The 12783-nt window shown below is 44.8% G+C and overlaps 1 protein-coding gene across 6 annotated transcripts in view; it reads left to right on the top strand.

The window, feature by feature from the left end:
- Positions 1-12010, top strand: part of TBC1D24 (TBC1 domain family member 24) — a 37070-nt gene extending 25060 nt beyond the window's left edge. For 5 of the 6 annotated variants that reach the window (XM_035131461.2, XM_060282413.1, XM_035131460.2 and 2 more), the window contains 3 exons: positions 1193-1288; positions 3715-3940; positions 4877-12010. In XM_035131461.2, the coding sequence (XP_034987352.1) occupies positions 1193-1288; positions 3715-3940; positions 4877-5031 (477 nt within the window). In that variant the 3' untranslated portion in view covers positions 5032-12010. Of the gene's footprint in view, positions 1-84; positions 1289-3714; positions 3941-4876 lie in introns of those variants that run through there. The other variant, XR_009558521.1, reaches the window with a different exon arrangement.
- The last annotated feature ends 773 nt before the right edge of the window (positions 12011-12783 follow it).

A 12783-nucleotide genomic window follows, 5' to 3' on the forward strand; every position in this document is an offset into this window, starting at 1 on the left:
CTTGCTTGCTTAATAAAGCACAATTCAGTTGCTTTCTTGAGAAAATTGAAATTCAACCTGCTTTCCCTTCTCCTACCACTACAGAGGGGTGACTTCATCACAGTGCACACACTGCAGTACAGTGGTACCTCGCTAGACAAACGCCTCGCACAACGAAAAACTCACAAGACGAAAGCGTTTTGCGATTTTTTGGAGACTCGCAAGACGAAGTTTTCTATGGCCGTTCTTCGCAAGACGAAACAGGGCAGGCGCACAAACGGCGAACAGAGTGTGAAGGGCTGCTGGGGAAGGAGGGAGGGAGCAGGCAGAAGTTTCCATTGTCATCCCACCCGCGCCCCTCCCTTACTCATAGGTGCCCACGAACCACTGGCTGCCTGTCGCCACTGTCACCGAGTAGGACGGCATGGCTGCGTGGAGGCGTGCGAACGGGAGAGCGGCCGTCATTGAGCAGAGCGCGGGCTGCCGAAGTGTTCCATCTGCCCCCGTTCCGTCCAGTCCCACTGGCTGCCTGGTTGGGCGCGAACGACTAGGCGCGAGTGGCTGTCTGGTTGGGCACGAACGGCTGCTGGGGAAGGAGGGAAGGAGCCTCTCCCTGGCCCTCCTCCTGCTTCCCCCTCCCCAGAGCCTTAAAAACTTTTGGAGCGGCCGTGGCGGGTGAGTTGGCGCCTTTTTGCGCTTTTTTTTGCCCATAGGAACGCATTAATTAAATTTCAATGCATTCCTATGGGAAACCGCGCTTCGCAAGACAAAATTATCGCAATACGAAACAACTCGTGGAACGAATTAATTTCGTCTTGCAAGGTACCACTGTATGTGTCTTCTGCACATCTGCAGAGCTATTCAAAAAGACCCATATACATTCTCTCTCTTTCTCTCTCCAGGCCCCTGTTGACACTGATAGGAGCAGTCATAAAATGTGATTTTGGTTGACCGCCATAGGCTAGTTAGATAGCTTGCTACTCTCTCACCAGAGGCAAACATTGGTTTGCTAATATTCAACTGTGAGTTGCTGCTGTTGACAAATTTACATGTTTGATTTGCATTTCACACCTAAGGTGTGTGTTAGGTGTACACCTACAGATGTTATAAGAAGTGTCTCTTTATCTACCAGCTTTGAGACCTTTCAGCATTACAGCTTCAAGTGTTCGAACTTCTTCGTTGTTTCTCTAAAATGGGGCTATTGCCATCCTAGGTCTGTGGGGCTTATTTATCAACCGACTGGAATGAACGCAAACGAGGAGGAAATAAGCTGAGCTTCTTTGGAACAGGGGAATGTTTTGTGTTCAGGGTAAGAAGTAATCATGTTCACTCCTTTTTTGAAATCATTTTTATTTGATTTTACAAATATAAATTTATAACAATCCAAATGCATATCCATATATAAAAATAGTTCGAATAAGTCTTGGAAGTGCGGAGAAAAAATAGATTTTTATCATATGTGGTGGACATGGAGAAAAGTTGCAAGGCTTCGGAGGCCGATCGCGGCCTACAGGCCCATTGTGGAGCCTCTGCAGGTCTGAGGGAAGTCAGGGCTTGCCTCTGGGAGGCTGCAAGGCTTTGGAGGCCGATCACGGCGCCTCCGCAAGCCCGGCAGAGGTCGGGGCTTGGCTTCAGAAGGCGGCAAGGCCTCGGAAAGCTCGGGAAACTCGCTTCCAGGTTGAAACCTCAAAGAGCAAGCTGCTAGGCTCTGGCAGTGCAAATGGTATCACAAGCCAGGGCTTAAATGACTCTAGATCATGGGTAGGCAAACTAAGGCCCAGGGGCCGAATCCGGCCCAATTGCCTTCTAAATCCGGCCCGTGGACGGTCCAGGAATCAGCGTGTTTTTACATGAGTTGAATGTATTCTTTTATTTAAAATGCATCTCTGCGTTATTTGTGGGGCCTGCCTGTTTTTTTTAAAAAAAAGTATGAGTACATGTGTGGTTTAATTTTAATTGCATCTCTGGGTTATTTGTGGGGCATAGGGATTCATTCTCCCCCCCCCCCAAAAAAAATATATAGTCCGACCCCACCATAAGGTCTGAGAGACCAATTTTCCTCCCCCCCCCCCGATACAAATTTCAAACTTATTTCTCCGACACCAAAAGAAATTGCCGATCAAATACTAAACTTGAATTTTTTCCCAAACCTCCTAATTGCATTACACATTTTCCTATCATTACCAGCTACAGTGGCCTCCAATGAAAGAAGTTTCAATATATTAAAACGGATTAAGTCTTTCTTTCGATCAACAATGGCTCAAGAACGCCTAAATGGTTTAGCAATGATAAACATAAACCATGATGAGAGGAAGTTGCTAGATTTTTCCTGTGTAATTCAAGAATTCGCAGAAAAGAAAGCTAGGAAAGCATTTTTAAATGCAAATACTTAAAACAATCCTTTTCCCTATGTATTTTTAAAAAGCACTGTGTTTTGTTTTGTTTTGTTTTTTGGATTCCATCATCCAATGTTTATTAGGGGGGGAAACCTTTAGTCCATAAAAAACAAGACCCTTTCTTTCACAACCCCACCCCCTCCCCACCTCTTGATTGTGATGCTGCAGCATTCTGCAATAACTGCAGCTTCCAGTTCAAAAGGCACCCTCCCAATATCACTCAATCCTGAAGATGGGGTTGGAACCGCTGCCCCCAATTCACATTTGCTGGAGCCTGTCCAGGAGGATACAATGGTTAATGACATCAAATGCCAATGAGATAACAAGAAGCAGAAGCAAGGTCACACTCCCCGTCCCACACACTGCAAAATCCATCAGGACAACCAAAGCAGACTAAGTTCTGTGGCCAGGACTGAACAGCAGATTGGAACTCAAGACTATGCTTCCTCCATAGTCACATTGTACTCTTCCACACTTGCCTCAAATTTGCTGAGTATGTGCTGGCAAACACCCATGAGATCCTCCAGCCCCTTCTGGAACATATCAACAGCCGGTAGGCCTCCTTTGGTCTGGATGCGGAGGTTTATTTTTCTTTCAGAAGGATGGGTGATGCTATATCCACAGAACTATATCTATATAGTTCAGGGTTTTTCATGTTCAAGGGAGTTGCCAAGGGTGTGGTCCTCATTGTGGAGCACAAACGTAAAACAGTTCTTATCTGCCCGTACCATCTGCAGCACTCGTGGCTTCTTCCCGTCCTCCTCGTCCCCATCCTCTTCCTCGCAAGGCCGCCAAGCGCAGAGGACCTAAAAAGCACTGTTGTATATCTATATTTTCCGTTTTGTCTTTATATGCAGATACGGTTCAAGCCTTGAAATAAAATTATTTGTCAGTATAACTTTTGTAAAAAATATTTATATACTTATTTATAAGACTTCAGTGATCCCCAGGGGAGGAAAGGGGGGGGCACATTATCTACCTGGCCCGGGCCTCTGCCTGGCTCTGCAAGGGCCTGGCCAGAAGTACTCTATATATTGGCTGCTGAGCAATTTGAAAAACCCCTGTGCTCTACAAATATCAAACTTGATTAATGCCTAGCAAGGAGACCACTTGCTCTGAGCTTTTCTAAAGGAACAGCAGGTTATAAATATAATAACTTCCCTTTTTAGTGTCTGCAACAACATTTATAGTGCAAATTTATTCTAAAAATCTTTCTTGGGATGTGAGTCAAGTTCTAGACATCGGGGGGGGGGGGTTGCGGGGGAGAGACACCAAGTGCAGTGCATTTTCTCTGAAGAATTCCTTCATAACTCCATCTCCCCTCCTCTCATCTCTCTAGCTGGTGCCTGAAGTGGAACGCTATGAGTGGGTAATAATCAAGCACCCAGAGCTAGCCATGACAGGACCTGAACAAGGGAACAATTCCTCCCATATTTCTGACCCTCCATCCACAACCAGCCTCCCCTCAGACCGCCTTTCCCCCTTCCTTTCTGCCCGGCACTTCAACCTGCCTTCCAAAGCTGCATCCATGTTTATGGCTGGTGGAATTGAATGCATCATTATAGGTAAGCCTGTGCTCTTCTGTTGCTGCCTCTTGCAACAGCACCTTGTAGTTCTATGTAGGGGCACATAGGGGTTTGCACTTTTTAAGACTTTTATTCCTAAATCATATTTGAATCTGGGTTAAAATGAAAGATGGAGTAGGAGAATGGTTTTCATCTGATATCGAACTGCAGTTAGGCCTGCAATGTTGACAGTTGGGGGGGACTATAATAATATAACAATAATTTATTATTTACACCCCACCCATCTGTCTGGGTTTCCCCAGCCACTCTGGGCGGCTCCCAACAGAATGATGATGTGGTAAAACATCAAACATTAAAAACTTCCCTAAACAGGACTGCCTTCAGATGTCTTCTAAAAGTTAGATAGTTGTTTATTTGACATCTGATGGGAGGGCGTTCCACAGGGCAGATGCCACTACTGAGAAGGTCTTCTGCCTGGTTCCCTGTTAACCTCACTTCTCACAGTGAGGGAACCGCCATAAGGCCTTCGAAGCTGGACCTCAGTGTCCAGGCTGAACGATGGGGGTGGAGATGCTCCTTCAGGTATACTGGGCCGAGGCTGTTTAGGGCTTTAAAGGTCAGCACCAACACTTTGAATTGTGCTCAGAAACGTCCTGGGGGCCAATATAGGTCTTTCAGGACCGGTGTTATGTGGTCTTGGCAAATAGTTCCAGTGTGCAATATTTTATCTATTCTGCATCAGACTCTTGACCATAAGCTCTTCTGAAAGCTAAAATACCCATGATTGAATGCTCTGCAGTTGAATGCTCTGTAGAGCAGTTTGATGGGGTGATAATGTCTTCTCATAATATATGTTGGGGCAGCCAAAAGCTGTCATTCTGTGTCTCCTGAAGTAGTGGAACTGAACATGGGATTGGAGCCACTGCTTTGCACCTTGATGCAGGGACAGTGTAACTGTGGTCTTTTCCTCCACAGGTGGAGGCGACGGTCAAGCTCTCTACATTGACGCAGACCTGAACCATGGAAGAACTGGCCACTGCAACACTTTCAACAACCAACCATTGTGCTCTGAAAGTTTCCAGATAGCTATCATAGAGGTTTGGGGTTTCAAGGACACTATGAGCAACTGAGGAGATAGAACCTACTTTCAAAAACGGCTAGCTCATGGAGCATCTTATGATTCTGACCACAACTCCAGTTGCAAGAGTCGAGCTTATTTCTGAATCCACAAAATCAGTAGGCTCCTATTTTGTAATTTAGAAAGCTAATTTGCAGGGCTCACTTAGATGCAGGGGCCTCATTGTTCAGCCATTGTATTCATACGCAATTTGTATTTGTCTAAGTGATTTATCCTTGGCCTCCTGTTCTTACCTCTGGAAACCTTTATGCATATCCTGATATTTTTGGTAACAAGAAGGTGGCCTCACTTCAGGTTGACTTTTATCCATGTCAGAGCCTTCATGAGGCCAGATAACATTTCTGATGTCAGCAAGTGCTTGTTGGTGGCTGGATTTATCCAGCGGTGTAATTTTTCTTCTTTTGCAGAAGCTTCTAAATCCCTGCTAACATTAGCTTGGATACAGAGTGACTCCCATGCAATCCAAACTGATTATGTTTCCGATTTTTCTCTCCTCCCAATTGCAGTCTTGCTTACTGCGTGCCACGCCAACCTAGAGGCTTCCCCAGATCCTCGGGGGGCTGCAGTGGGAAAGGGAAGGATGGGAGAGACCCATTGCACATGTGCAGAACACACTGCAAATGGATTGTTTGATCCAAGCCATTATTTCTATAACCTATTAGAGAAATCTGTTAAAAGCACCATTGTGTGTGTGTGTGCGCGCACACGCACTCATTTACACACCTTACAGCTGGCTGTTGCCCTAATTAGCCAGTCTTCATTTGACATTCTGCTGTGTGTGAAGTGAGGCTGACTGAGTAATTTGGGGGTACTCTCCCACCCCCCTTTGGTCTTCAGTGCCACTGCTCTGTCAAAGGCATTTTGTCTGACATGCTGCCATCCTGCTTTTCTGTTTACATTCCTGATACTGCATATCAGTGATACCATGATTTTTTTTTAGGGGGTACATTCAGGCAGCTAGCAACCCTTATGGGATACACAACACACTGAACTACTTCCTCCTGAGTCGTTGCTATTTGTGTTGAAAAGAAGCTGGGAGGAGCTTGAAGCAGTATTAGCTAATTGACCTCAAACTTTGGCACAGTCTTTTAAAGTGAAGCTATTGCAACAAGTTAGGGGAAATGGCCGATGCTTGTTTTGACTATTAATGGACTGTTTCTTCTAGGGACTCTAGGGGGTGCTGCATCCTCATTAACCTGACAGATCCCTGGTCACTGGAAGCTTTCTTTCATGCAGCCTTTGGCTGTTTGGTTAGTAGTGGCATCTCTTCAGTTCAGGTTGCCACGTGCTAAGCAAAGTCTGCCCCTATACTAACACAGAAGCGTTAAGCACATCTTGTTGGTTTTCCGCTTCCCTTTTTTTTGTCTCTGAATGGGCCGTGAGATCTGCTCACTCCGAGCTTAGCAAATGAAGGAGGGAGCTTTGCCATATATGATATCCGCATAACTGCAGTAAAGTAGCCAGCTTAGAAGATTTTCCTTCAGAACTGGTTATTGACTGGAGTGCTTATGCCCTGTCTTAGAAACAACACAGCCTATGGCTAAAAATAGGGGGGAAGCCAGCTTGTTACAGAACTTGCTCGATTGAGGCGGTGCAAAACTCTGCATGCTTTAGCTTTTGGGGAGGTTAACATGGGCTTGAAGCTAGGAGGTACTTAAGATAATAGCTCAAGAACATATCATATAACCTGGCTTGTTTTAAGCTTGTTTTGGCCCTTTCTCTTACAATTTCTAGCAATGTGGACCAAATTCTACCTGCCTAATTTGCTGGACGTTGTTTGGTAGTGGAGTAAATACAGACACAAAAAGAATCCTTTGCATGGTGTCTCACAGTTGAAGCTGTTTGCTCGTGCTGTCTGGGGAGCTTTATCTGCAATGGGACTGCCCTCCTCTGAATGAAAACTGGTGACATTTCTGGCCATCTTTCCACAGCCCAGCCCACTCGCCGTCACTTCTCTGTTGGAGCAGAATGCAGCACATATGAACAACACCAAAACATCCAACTAAGGTGAATTGTTTAGGATGTGGAAGTCTCAGCAAACCAAGTTGAGCATGTTTCCATACCTATCCAGAAGGTGGCACACATTTCTCAGTGGATGTTGACATGGTGAAAAATAAATAGGTGTTAACAGTCATCTAAGCTTTTGTGAAGCAGAGCTGTGAAAGTGGGGGTTGGGATATTACTTGCAGTCTTGAGAAGGGTGCAGCTCAGAGTTTCCTGCAGCAGGTTTGGCAAAAATAAAAAATACATCTCCCTGTTATGTTTCCCAATCTGTTTTAAGTGGGTTTTTTTTTTAAGCATAAGCAGTTTTGGATGATATGTCTTGAAGTCGATACCTTATTCGTGATTTCATTAAGCATGCTGATATTAGGTTTGTGTCTTCAGTGTTTTGAGATCTTGATGATGACTGAAAAGGAGCCATTCTAAATGTGGTTTCCTGGGAGATAAGTAATAATACAGTAGGTTGGACAGCAACACTTGCTGGGTTGAGGAAAGGAGAGAAATCTTGGCGGTAGCAAGAAGTGACATGAATGTAACTAGAAATAGCTTCCAACCTAATTCTTTGGGGTGCAAGTAAATTTCTACCCACCTTCAGTAGACTGCTGCAGTGCTAGAATTTTCTTGGGAACGTTTCAGTAATTCACTGAGAACCATGTACTTGTTGACAACCAAGACTCCTTATTTCTCACTGAGATTACATTTAGCTTTTCTTGCATATGAAGAGGGAACAGAAGAGAAAGTCAATATTACCCTTAGAGTTAAAAACACCTCATACTAGAAATACCTTTCAGCTTTAGCAAACCACAAAAACTGCTTCATTCATTAAATCAGTTGTTAATCCCAGAACTGATGTTAAGCAGAGAAATTATATATATTCTGAGGTGTTTACTTCTTCATGTCTCTTGAAATAAGTGTTCTAGTTTTCCTCCAAAATCTGAATATGTATATTTTTGCCTCGCCAGCGTAATGTGTTAATATCACAAGCAATCAGGGCCTTTGCCCTCATCTACACACAGTTGGGGCAGAGGAGCTTTGGTGTTGCAGATACATATCTAGAAGGTGAACCAGTGGCCAGATCTCAGCTGCTGTCTCCTCTCTCTCTTTCTCCCTCCAGGCTGCTGTGTGTCCCTTTGGTGTGTGTTTTGAGATGAGCATTGTACCTGATTGTAATGATACATGTGAATGTGCCTATTGCTGCTGACAATGTGGTGATGTTTATTTCCCTGGAGGCAATTGTAGCTTTTTTGCAATGTGAATTTCTTCCCTTAACATATAGCTTATGTCTCCCTTCCACAATTTATGTCACTGATGGCAGTTGTCTCGTGTGTGTGTGTGTGTGTGTGTGTGTGTGTGTGTGTGTGTGTGTCTGTGGCCACACAGAAATCAAATTGACTTTTAACAGAAAAATAAACTCCGTGTATGACTTGACTCTTCAATGCAGCCACATGGCTACTGGTGCTTCCTATCTTAACTTTTCTGTAAGTAGTTGGTCCTGTAGCCAGCAGCTTGTTTAGTTGCCCATATGCTGGGATACTGAGATCTTGGGTGTGACCACCTGCCACCAAGAACACCAGCACCCTACTTGGGTAGCTTGATTCATAATTACCCCTCCTTTATTGCTGGCTTCCTAAGCACCAAAGCAGTCCCTCTCTCTAACAAGCAAGGGGACCAGCTTCTTGGATGCATCTTCCAAGGCAATTAGCATCATCCTTAGAAATCAACCAGGAAAAAGTTTCTAGCAAGGGCTCAGTTACAGGATAGTATCTCAGTTTTATTGCACAGGATACCTGAAAACTTGAATGGGTTGCATGCTGTTGAGTCCGAGAAACAAAACCTCTTGGACCACCACAATTCCACGCAAACTGGATATAAATCTGGACAGCATGAGAAAGCTAATTACCACCTGATTTGACTATGATAAGCTATGTAAACACGAGGCAGTTCATCCCACTTTGAACAAGTGGGATCTTGTGACAGTTGCTCATACTGTATTAACTAATATGCAGCATGTAGAGCATTAGAGCTTGGCCTGTTTGTGGTCTCCTGGACCACAAGGTATAGAAATACAGTAAATTGCCAAGATGGTCACAAAAGCTGTGTGCACCACCATACATTTGAAGAATATGGCTTCCTGCAAAGAGTCCTGAAGACTGGGATTCCCCAGGATTATTTGGGGGGGGGATCATGTGTTTTAAATGTATGGTGTGTCCACCACCTAAGGGAAAGTTAAACTTTGATGTACCATAGCTATGGCACAGGCATCCCCAAACTGTGGCCCTCCAGATGTTTTAGCCTACAACTCCCATGATCCCTAGCTAACAGGACCAGTGGTCGGGGAAGATGGGAATTGTAGTCCAAAACATCAGGAGGGCCGAAGTTTTGGGATGCCTGCTATAGCCATTCTTGCCTTTGGCACCACCCACCACAGGCATGTGTCCCCTGCAAGGCTACCTGTGGACGAATGCGGCCCTCAGGCTGAATTTCCCATCCTCGCTATATAAGCATTGTAGTAAAGGTAAGGGACCCCTGACAGTTAAGTCCAGTCGCAGACGACTCTGGGGTTGGGGCGCTCATCTCGTTTACAGGCCATGGGAGCCGGCCTTTGTCCACAGTTTTTCCGGGTCATGTGGCCAGCATGACTAAGCCACTTCTGACGCAACAGAACACCGAAACCAGAGCAGCGCATGGAAACGCCGTTTAAGCATTGTACATTACTATGCAATATAGCAGTACTTCATTCTGGCCTCTAGAGGTCCCTGTTCGGCTGATTTCAAAGGCAGTAGCAACCACTAGACCTTCTATTTGCAGAAGGCTTTAACTGTGGATTCAAAGCTGCTCTTTGCAGGGGGAAGAAAGTACTCAGCTTCTCTGAGGCAGGGGCGGGAGACTCCTTCATGAGCTGCACCATCACAGCGGTGGCACCTAACCTGACCTGGCACTGCACACTGGTACATAGTAACACAGGTCTAGATTTTACTATTGCAGCCTTGCATACCGACAGGCTGGGCATTTTGCCCATTAAATCTCTGGTCAGTTGGGAGCTGTGGCACATTCTTGCCTTGACAGCATAAGTCTGGCAGGGCCCTACAGCCGTCTTAACCCTCCAAGGCATGGATCAAGTGTACTGTACCTGGTTGCCCTCGCCCTACACTGACCTGCAAACAAGCTTCAGAGGAGCAGTTTTCGTCAGGAGCACAAGCGGCTTCCACATGCATTTTCTAAAACACTTTCAATGTAAAGACCAATTTAATGTTTCTAGGTTACCCCTTGCCCCCAGAGTGTAGGGTGTCCTCAATTAGAGGGGGAGACATCTGTCTGAATCCCTCTTTGGTAATAGCACTGGAGTGAACACACAGCAGCACGTCAGACTGATCTACACAAGCACACACTACTTCCTTGCAATTGGAGGTGCAATTGCACCAGACACATGGAGCCATGCTGAAGTATCAAGGTTGGTGCTGCATACAATGAAATATTCTAGCGATTGCTGAAATTCTTTGGGGTGGCAGTGGCCCTACACTCTGGATAAGCTGGTGCCCACCGTGCACAGCTCCTCCAGGGACTGTTCCTTAAGCTTCTCTGCTGGGCATTTCAAAACTCTGGTGCTAACTGTGAGTCACTATGGAGGCAGCACCAGGCATCCTGGAATTTCCTTTCCTGACCAGCAGCTTGAAGAGACCTGTAGATTCTTGCAGCTATTGCCGTGCCGCTATTTCCATCCAAAGGAGAGAGTGTATGTCTGGTTACAAATTGTTAGTAAAATGGAGCCATCTCACGCTGGCTTTTGGCATCTCTGAGCCCTTGGGCCAGGATCACAGAAGAAATGCTGTGGCTGATGGAGAAAACAACTGCAGGGTGTGTAGCAATGCAAGTGTAGTTTAAAATCCGGGGTTCCACTTTGCCTGCACATGATGGTTTTTCATCTTCAGCCTTATGGTGCTTTGGTAATATAGGAACATAGGAAGCCTTATATTGAGTCGGACCCAGTGGTCCATTTAGTTCAGTATTGTCTGTACTGACAAGCAGCTCTCCAGAGTTTCAGACAGGATACATTCCCAGCCTTATGCTGCGGCACCTTGAATTGAACCAGGGTTCTTCCACTGCACTGTGACTCTTGCCCTTAAAAAATGAATTACAATTTTAGTGCTCATGATCTAGTCATCAGCATCATAAACTTTTACTTCACTAGCCAAAGACCATGACATCGTCCAAAAACAGATCTATTTGGAGGGACTTGGGTTGTTATGGAAGAGTATTCAGCCATGCAACATAGAAAGCAGGCCATGGCTGTCAAGTTCTCCCCTTTTTAAAGGGAAATTCCCTTATGCTGAATAGGCTTCCTCGTGAGAAAAGGGAAAACTTGAGAGCTATGAAGCAGACACACACACTCCATTGATCTACTTATCTGAGTATTGTCTACACCAGGCATCCCCAAACTTCAGCCCTCCAGATGTTTTGGACTACAATCCCCATCATCCCTGACCACTGGTCCTGTGAGCTAGGGATCATGGGAGTTGTAGGCCAAAACATCTGGAGGGCCGCAGTTTGGGGATGCCTGGTCTACACTGACCAGCAGCAACTTCTTAGAGGTTTCAGACATGGAGCCTTCGCCATCCCTGCCTGAAAATGGCAGAGATTGAACCTGGGACCTTTGGCATACAAGGCAGGTGCTCTACTACTGAGTGACAGCACTTCCCCATCATTTGCTTCAGGTAAGCTCGAACTCATAAACTCAGTACTTCTGTGCCACCAAATACTGCATCCTAAGTGCCATGCACTAACTGATTGCATCGCTAGAGCTGCAAAATGCTTACCTTTTGGAGTGGAACACAAATTTTTGCATTTATATCCTGATTTTGGAAGAAAGTGCAAGGTGGTTAATGAATTTTTTAAAAAAAGGGCAATACTTTCCCAGGAGTTCTTCCCAGTTATCCTTTGCTGGTGATGTCATTCATATGCCTGTAGATCATTCCTTCCATCAGTTTCAAACACTAAACACTATTCCAGAGACATCATTTTTAAAAAGTTGTAAATAATTATTTAAAAGGTTCAGGCCAATATTTGTCTTCATTTCTAAATAAATCACATCCTGTGATAACCACAAAACAAACCAGGTATAATCTATGGTCCACCAACTCCAAATAAAATGAAGTTACAGAATATAAAATGCATAAGATTGTTAAAAGGTGGGAAGGGGGATTTTTAAAAAAAGTCACCTTAGATTGTCTAATGTCCTCCGATGCAGGACAGAGGCAGAAGGCAGAGAGGATTAGACAAATTTGTAATCCAGTATCTGTTGAGGGATGATGTTCCTGAAACTAGAGAGATTGTTTCAGGATATTTAGCCGAGATTTTTAGAGTCAGATTTAAAACTACTTAATTTTACTTAATGGTGGCTATTGCGTCTTTTTTATGTTTTATGTGTTTTAATATGTCGGGATTACCAATATTTTTATGGATGGCTTTTATGCGTTTTATTGTCTAATTATCCCAATAAAGGCTGAATGAATGAATGAATGAATGACTAATTCATGAAGAGTAAAGCTATCTTTGGCTTCTAGTCATGATGGCTATGCTCTGCTTCCATGGCTGGAGGCAACAATGCTTCTGAAAACCAGTTGCTGGAAACCACAGGAGGGGATAGTGCTGCTGTGTTCAGGTTCTGCTTGTGGACTTCCCTTAGTTATCTAGTTGACCACTGTGAGAACAGGTTGCTGGACTAGCTGGGCCCACTGGGCTGATC

Source organism: Zootoca vivipara, chromosome 14 (assembly GCF_963506605.1).
Source record: "Zootoca vivipara chromosome 14, rZooViv1.1, whole genome shotgun sequence".
Classification (NCBI taxonomy): Eukaryota; Metazoa; Chordata; class Lepidosauria; order Squamata; family Lacertidae; genus Zootoca; species Zootoca vivipara.